At 29.3% G+C, this 8,207-nt stretch overlaps 1 protein-coding gene across 1 annotated transcript in view; it reads right to left on the bottom strand.

The window, feature by feature from the left end:
* Positions 1-497: 497 nt before the first annotated feature.
* Positions 498-8,207, bottom strand: part of orb (polyadenylation element binding protein orb) — a 122,831-nt gene continuing 115,121 nt past the window's right edge. Inside the window, exons 10-13 of the mRNA XM_075375013.1 lie at positions 7,575-7,740; positions 5,690-5,817; positions 3,918-4,192; positions 498-881 (exon numbers count right to left, since the gene is read on the bottom strand). Of these exons, the coding sequence (XP_075231128.1) occupies positions 866-881; positions 3,918-4,192; positions 5,690-5,817; positions 7,575-7,740 (585 nt within the window). The 3' untranslated portion in view covers positions 498-865. The remainder of the gene's footprint in view (positions 882-3,917; positions 4,193-5,689; positions 5,818-7,574; positions 7,741-8,207) is intronic.

Here is an 8,207-nt window from a genome sequence, read left to right as displayed (position 1 = left end):
TTATTTAATACAAATTAACTTAAAAAAAAAATTAATAAACTTTCTCATAATAATAAACAAACTGATCATTACAACAGCACAGTAGAATCATAAAACAAAACATGTTTAATAAATATTCACTAATCAAACTGACAGTTTTAAAAGCCATTGATGATGACTAAGGAAGCAGTATGAATAAATGGTTATTTTAATTTTTAAAATCTGTTAAAAAATACAAACTAGACGGCTCACATTATATGATAAACAAAATTATCAAACTTTTATTGTTTAATCTGGTAAATTATACAATATTAATAAATACACTGTTAGAAATAGTGTGTGTGAGAAAGACAGAAGAGAGAGAGAGAGAGAGAGAGAGAGAGAGAGAGAGAGAGAGAGAGAGAGAAGACAGAAAAAGATAAGAGCATTATTAAATCAATATTGAACAATAAGGGTTACAACATTAAGTACTTATGTACTTGCTTATTTTAATGTACACATTATTAGGCGAGGCACAATTTGACTTAGAATTTGATATGCGCCACTTTATATTTAAATAGCAGCGACATGAAGCGCAACAATCTTATATCTATGACGATACACTAAATCAGTCTTACAGGTTACAATACTATAGTTATTACTGTAGTTATAATTATTATAACAATATTATATAACTTATATTAAGATACAAATCCTTGTGTATACTAAAGTCCATGTAGTTCTACTACTTATTGTCTTCATTTATTATCTTTGGTTATTTTTCCCCTTTATTATGCCGTCTTGTTTGTCCGTCCTTCCAGAATATTTATTCTGTATCATCTACTTCACTTTAATGTACTACTGCTTCCTCTCCATACTGATAGCACTGGTTAAGACAATGAAAATGTTACTCGAGCTTTGTTCTGAAACAACAAAAAGTAGGCCATGATGTGCAATCACTGTTACAGATCGACAACCACAGCCATATAGTTTATACAGTAAAATCAACTCAATGAAATGTTTTATGGAACATTTCATTAAAGAGAATCAATGTTTTAAATCTATAAAACATTTATAATGTAATAGAATATCAGTTTTCATTTGGCATAAATGCTTCTTTATCACTAAATGACTGAATTTTTTTCTTCACTATTTTATGTATTCTAATCCCTGAACTAAAATCTTATAATATTATTAAATCTTATTTTATATTATCTTATAAAATCTTATTAATCTTATTATATTATTCTTTACAATCTAATATTTCTTAATTATGATCTCAAACATGCAATTTATTTTTTAACAAGTTAAGATGAGATGGGTGATATATGATGAAAAAGTCAGGCCCTAGCCAGTAATAAAATTCAAAACCAGCATGCTCAATCCAGTCAGTCAATAGACTGGTATGGACTGCAAGCTGACTTCATAACTCTGTCATACTGACCATACTAATACATGACTGTTTTATTTGTAATACCACTAAATACAACATATAAATTGAATAAAATCTTGACAAAAACAAAATGAATGTATCATTTACAAATTGTTATAAATTTGTTCTAACAGTATTTTCTTATCTTGATTTTACCGAAAAAGTATATAATATCATTATGTTTAAATAATTTTAAATTCATAAAATAAAATAAAACTTATGAAATAAAATCAATTTATTTATATACAATCAAAATAATCATTTTTAATTAAACTGTCATACATAATACAGAGTAACATACACTTACACAACAATGTGCACATAATTGGATACACACAAGCACATGACTGGAAGAAGATATATGTATTCAAATACAACAAGGTTTTTAAATATTATGACATAAGGGTGAGTATGAGTATCAGCTATAAAAATTAAACTTTTTAGTGGTGTAACACACAAATCAAATAAGGGCTCTCAAACACAGAAAAGTATGTGTAAGGATACAGGAAAACAATAATAGAACAATTAGTTATGTGAAGAAATTAAGGAAAAGGCCACAGTATATCTTTTGGTGTATCAACAGAATATTACATGGAGGGAGAAGAGTAGTAGATGGGTATTACAGATAAAAATCAATGATTCAATATCCAAACATGGATGTTGAACAAGGAATGTTCGAAAGTCAAAAGAGAAGGAGGTTTATGCTGTTTAGTTAATAAATAACAGTCAGATTGGAGAATAATTTAATATTACAAATATCTGATACTACTTTCTGAAGACAAAAATATTCATAGTGACATTTAAATGTCAACAACTTACTTCTGGAACATCCAACAGATGAAAGAAGAAAATAATGGCTTCCAATTTTTAAGTCAATAAGCTCGTACTACTTATTCAAAAAATATTACAATTTTAGAAATTTAAATTTTAAGTGTTAAAAAATCTTTACAAGCAATATTTGCTGTTAGCTGCTGAAAAGTAATATACATTTGGGCTGAAATTATCTAGTAAATTCTTATTACTTTTATGATTTAATTTTACTTCAACACCTTTACCTAAGCAGGAAATAGAAATATTTTCATATTAATTCCGCAATACTTTTTGCTTATGAGAAAGGGCTTTATTAAATATTCAATTGTCATTTTTAATAAATTACAAAACAATTTTTAAAAATCCTGCTATCAATTTATTTAAAATACAACTTTTATAGAAAAAATATTGTGTTTATGTTATCTGCATCCCACTCAAATATTTACATTTACATAAATGTGCTAAAATAATCCAATAGTGGCTTCTGATTGCGAATTATCCAGTAGTAATCTTTAAATTTCAGATTACCACGTTATATTGATGTGATGTATATACAATGTATATCGATCCTGTTTATACAATGCATATTTTGAGGGATGTGTATGAATAGTGTATAATGATATAATAATGCACGTAAGTAGCACTTTTATGAACAGTACCACTATACGAGCATTTGCTTACAGTAGGATTCAGGCTTGCAATGGATAACTTAGATTGCTGGAACTAATTACAAACTCTTGGGCACTCATTCACTCTGCATTTGTCACACTCACAAAGTTGAAGTTCTTTCTATTGATATCCTACTGAAGCTTTATTTTCAATCATATTTTCAAAGTAGTTCAAAATTTAAGATATGCACAGCGACCATAATTAAAATTTTACAGAAAAAAAACTTTTATTAGCTCTTATAAAAATTATTTATTTGCACTATTTTTGTTAACTGCAAAATAATCTGAATGCTACAGCAGGTTCCTGAATGCAGGGTGAGAAATACTGGACATACAAAAAGAATAAAAGAAGTAAAAGAAGAATAGAAATAAAAGAAGTAATAAAAAGTTTTAATTTATCTCTTGGATTAGGTGTGGAGGGATAATTTAAGGCTAGAGTCAAGAAAAGAGCGAAAAGAACAGTTTTAATTGTGTAGATTGATTTTCTGGGGAATAGATTGATCGTTGCATAGACTGATTCTGGGGAATTGTGAAAGGCACAGTATTTTCTTTAAAAACAAATGATGAACCACCCTCAAGCAGTTATTTGAAATCTGAACAAATAAATCTGGACAAAACTATTAGAAAAAACAATGTAACTTTGTGGTCAAATGCTGCCATGAATAAGGAAAGATGGATTATACTTTGAACACTTGCTCTGATATATATTAACATACATTAAAAAAAATTTTTTTTTTATTTTTTTTAACCTTATCAGTTTTCTTTAATACTTAAATTTAGTTTACAACTGATCCATTACAACACAAAAATTAGAAAATGTGCTTTGTGGTTTTAGATTTCCTCAGAGGTTCTTAACTCCTTGAACGATGGTGTTCAATACTTTCTGAATTTGGCATGCTTATAATAAGAGAATAAAGCAATTTTATCTTGAATAAATGTTACTCAAAATAAAATATAGGTATTGTACCATATAAATGTGTAATTGGTTGAAATTTAATAACATTAATATCTGTAAGGTATATAAAAAAATGTAATAATGTCATACATACCCTATGGGATCGGGTAAGTTATTATTGTTACTGTTGTTCTGATGTCCAGTTGGCATCACAAGCAGTGGTGGTGAATTACCAGCAGTGCTAGATGTTGAACTCTTAGAGTTACGCATCAGTGGCTTATGATTATGTGTGGACTCCTGTCCATGATGATAACCCCAACAATTATGACAATAATATTTGAAGCAGGCCATTTCTCTACAAAAATATGGACCCTGTTGAACACTGCAAGAACTGCACGGTGAATCTTCTAAATAAGGATCGACTTGCACCTAGAAAAGTATTATCAAATTCTTAACAATGAAATGATCGTGATAATGCCAATAAACCAAATTTTCTAAGTCAGAAATTGCTTTAGTGAAAATACGATGAAAACTAGCATGAAGCATGAAAAAATATTAATTTTTCAAGTGTTATTATGAATGTCACTTCTGTTATTTTATGTATTAATTTGCAAGAAGCAGTACTTTTTATTTACATTAGCTACAGAAAATACCTCAATATTTTAACAGAACCCAACAGAATTTTAGCACCATTAAAAATTTCAGGGTTTTCACATCAAAATCCATAAAGTTGCATTCTCAAGTCAAAGAGAAAATCCACTCAAGCCCAACAATTTTTTTTTCTCATTCTCCCACCTGACTTTGTGAAATTATATTTCTTTAATTTCCAGTAAAAGAAAATCGAAGGCCACAGGGAGAAATGTCAGCTAAAAACAAAGAAAAATTATGCCTTCATAAATATCAAATAGTCATATAAAAAAGTATTGACGAGAGGTGTTCAAAACCCATCTCCAACTCTCTGATCAAAGACCAATAAAAATATATTAACCCTTATCTGAATATCTGTAACCTCTGTCACTAACAGATATGATAAAAACATGGTTGAGGGTTTTATAAGTTGTTCATACAATTTTAACATAGAAAGATTACAGTTTCATCATCCACTAATATATCATTTATTTGAGATTATATCAGCATTATCCTATTCTCCTTAAGGGTAAGGACTTTTGGCTCTGGGAATAAGTAACAGTTATCAAGTACTGTTACCCAAGTCCAAAAACAGTAAAATACACAAATTTTACTACAAAAAAATCATTCATATTCATGATTCTATACCATTAAAATACTTCATAAATTGTTTTTAGCTCAAAAACCTTTTTAAATTCACATACTACGATTAGTATAGCATCAGATCATCTTGAATGCATTTATAAATTGTTATATTTGACACCTAATTTAATGGGTTTTAAAACATGAGATGATTTAAATAAATAAATATAAAAATCCTGATCGTGTAAATGGTGGGGAGTTGTGCAATTCTGTATTGTTATTGTAAAAATTTATAAATCTCAGAACTACCAATAATAACATTAAAATAAATTGATTTTTCATATCTGATTAATAGTACTAGATTTTTACAATTGGGCATTAGATTTTTACAATTGGGCATTTCTTTATTTGCTTTTTAAAAAAGGGTGATTACAGTTATTTTTAGACATGATTTTTCATTCACCAGTATAGTACTTTTTACAGTATACAGTATAAAATCACCACCTAGGCAGGTGAACTGTAGGCATAGTTCCTTGAAATTCCCAGTTGTTTATTTGCAGTCCATACTTTTAACAGCCAAAATAATTGCATATAATATATGAATATATATTTATAATGCAATGGCACAATGAATAGTAATTATTATTAAGCACACTGAAATTTAACTCCAGTTTTGACTCATTAAATTTTCTGATAAAAAACCTGGTTTAGGAGTACCTTCTTGGTGAACTTTGGAGTTTTTATTTCAATAAAAGCAGCTGCCACTGCACGCATGTAGGAACGGTGGTTATTAAATGTTACTCTGGCAGATCCGATAGGGTACTTAAATTTATCAGTATCAATTCCTGCAAAAAAGAATAAAAGATATGTAGTAAACAAGACATAATTCATTTCTAAAAAAAACTTTACATATACAATTTTGCTAAGAATGGAAATAAATGGGAAAACAACTTTACGCAGTAATATACACAAATTCTATTATGCTGAAAAATATCTTACACTTTCCATCACCATTGCCACAGAACAATGTACATTACCTTTAGAAAATGTAATAAATGAAGAGTTCCAAATAAATATTGCCTACTTTTCACATCATCCCTCAAAATATTTGCTAAGTAGTATTAATGGTTTGTCTGGTAAATTTCCACTAGCCTCTGCTATTTTATTCTAAATCCTTAATCTCTAATGGAGTAGAAGTGATGTTTTGAGAATACAAATATCACCAACAATACTGATTTCAATGTTACCTACTAAACAGAATATTAACCAGATTATGGTTCACAAATAGAGAAGTGGCAGGCCTAGTGTCCCAGACTAATCTCATTGAACATGTGAATGCAAAAGTGGAAGAAAATCATCGCTGATTAATCATCATGATTAGCAACCTTTCTCTAGAATTTCTAGAATTTCCAGAGTTTCAAAGACAATGAAAATCGTGACTGACAATCTAGGCTGTTGTAAACTGGGTGTACGATAGGTGCTGAAGATGTGGATTAGTGTTAAAAAAAAAATCAGAGAATGACATCTTTACATGCATTTTTCAATCGCTTTAACCACAAAGTAAAAAAATCTTTTTCCCATACAGTCTGGTAACGATGTATGTCAATGCTGAGAAAAATTCACAAACAAGCCCAGTCTCTAAGAAAAATCATGATAACTGTGTTCTGGAACTAAAAGAGTGCGCTTTCGATTGATTTCATGTAACCTGGACATCCCATCACATTAAAAGTCTATTGTGAAACACTCGTGTTGTGCTATTTTAAACATACAAGGAATGCAGAGTTCAGGAATTGTTCTGCACAATAACACATGGCTGAATGCACAACAAAACTGAGAAATTCAGATGGTAGATTTTTTATAATTTCCCTTACAGTTTTGATCTCATACCCAGTGACTACAATATCTTCCTATACCTCAAACTGGCTTTCATCTAAACAATTAATAAAATTATTTCTAATATGTGCAAAGAAAGAATGGAACAAATTCTATGAAATGTGAAGAGCAGATTCTATGAAGAGCATAGCTTCTTTAGTATCACTTTAGTATTCATACTTTCAATACATTACTTTATAAGCATCAGGTTCAAATTAATCTACTTTTAAGTTTTATTTGCTTACTATTAAATTCACATGCTTAAATTAATTTGTCATTACATTTTACAGATTCTCAGCTTCTGCTTCTCCATATTCCTATAAAAGGCAAGGTGGGTATTACTAAAGTGTAATTTACAATTGTCTTCAGGATCTAGTTTTCAATTTTTTGTTCCTATGACAATGCACTTCTGGAAAGGAAGGATTGTAATATTTTTCAGATATTTTAGACAAACATCAAACTTTTCCAGACTTGACGTTATAATATTATAACATAAGCATTCATAATTTAACAGACGCAGATACAAACTGGTAACAATGAATTTTATTAGTGGAGGGGGAGACACCATGGAATTTGAGGCTTGGGCTTGTAAGCTTCCCCTTCCCTATGGCTCCTCTCCATTCCCTCCTGACAAAGAAAAGAGGAGCAGTTGCAATTTTGAAATAATTTTTTTATCAAAGATCATTACACAAAAATAATAAAACAATACATATTATATAATATACCACACCTGCATAGACAACTCCACCAAAGAGATCGGTCATTATGTTAAACAAACCCTCAGCGTTTAACATCCCGTGAAGAGCACCAACAAATACAGTCTTCTGCGGGTCTAACTTCTGTGAAGTTGCTTTAACATAATTACTATCACTCAATGCCCATGGTATTACTTGTACCTGATATCAAAACAATTGAGAAAACAAAATCAACAGATACAAGGATAAAATTCTAAAAGATAAATTAAAGACATCACTTTAAAACTAGATTTTTTACCTTGTCAAACATTATCTATCAGCAAATTTGCACTTATTTAAAAATCAATTACAAATAATCATAATTATTTGTAAATTATTTAATTTTTTGAAAATTATAAATATTTTCCCTTCACATCCTTTATTTTTCTGGATGCTATCACCAGCAGTCTGTGGGTTTCCCAAACAAATTAAGATTCACATGCAGTTAACACAGCAATAAATAAAATGCCTGGGTATATTTTCTTTTGATGGCTCTTTACCAATGAAGTGTACAAATATATCTAGAGAAATAGAATAATCTAAAAATCACCTAAATACTATTTGAAAACACACTGTAACAAAGAGAAAAAGCATGCATGCATATATGTACATAGTTTTACAGCTCTAAA

The sequence above is a fragment of the Lycorma delicatula genome, chromosome 9, assembly GCF_047948215.1.
Source record: "Lycorma delicatula isolate Av1 chromosome 9, ASM4794821v1, whole genome shotgun sequence".
NCBI classification, from domain to species: Eukaryota; Metazoa; Arthropoda; class Insecta; order Hemiptera; family Fulgoridae; genus Lycorma; species Lycorma delicatula.
Note: the sequence above shows the minus strand (reverse complement) of the source record. Positions and strands in the feature narration are given on the sequence as shown.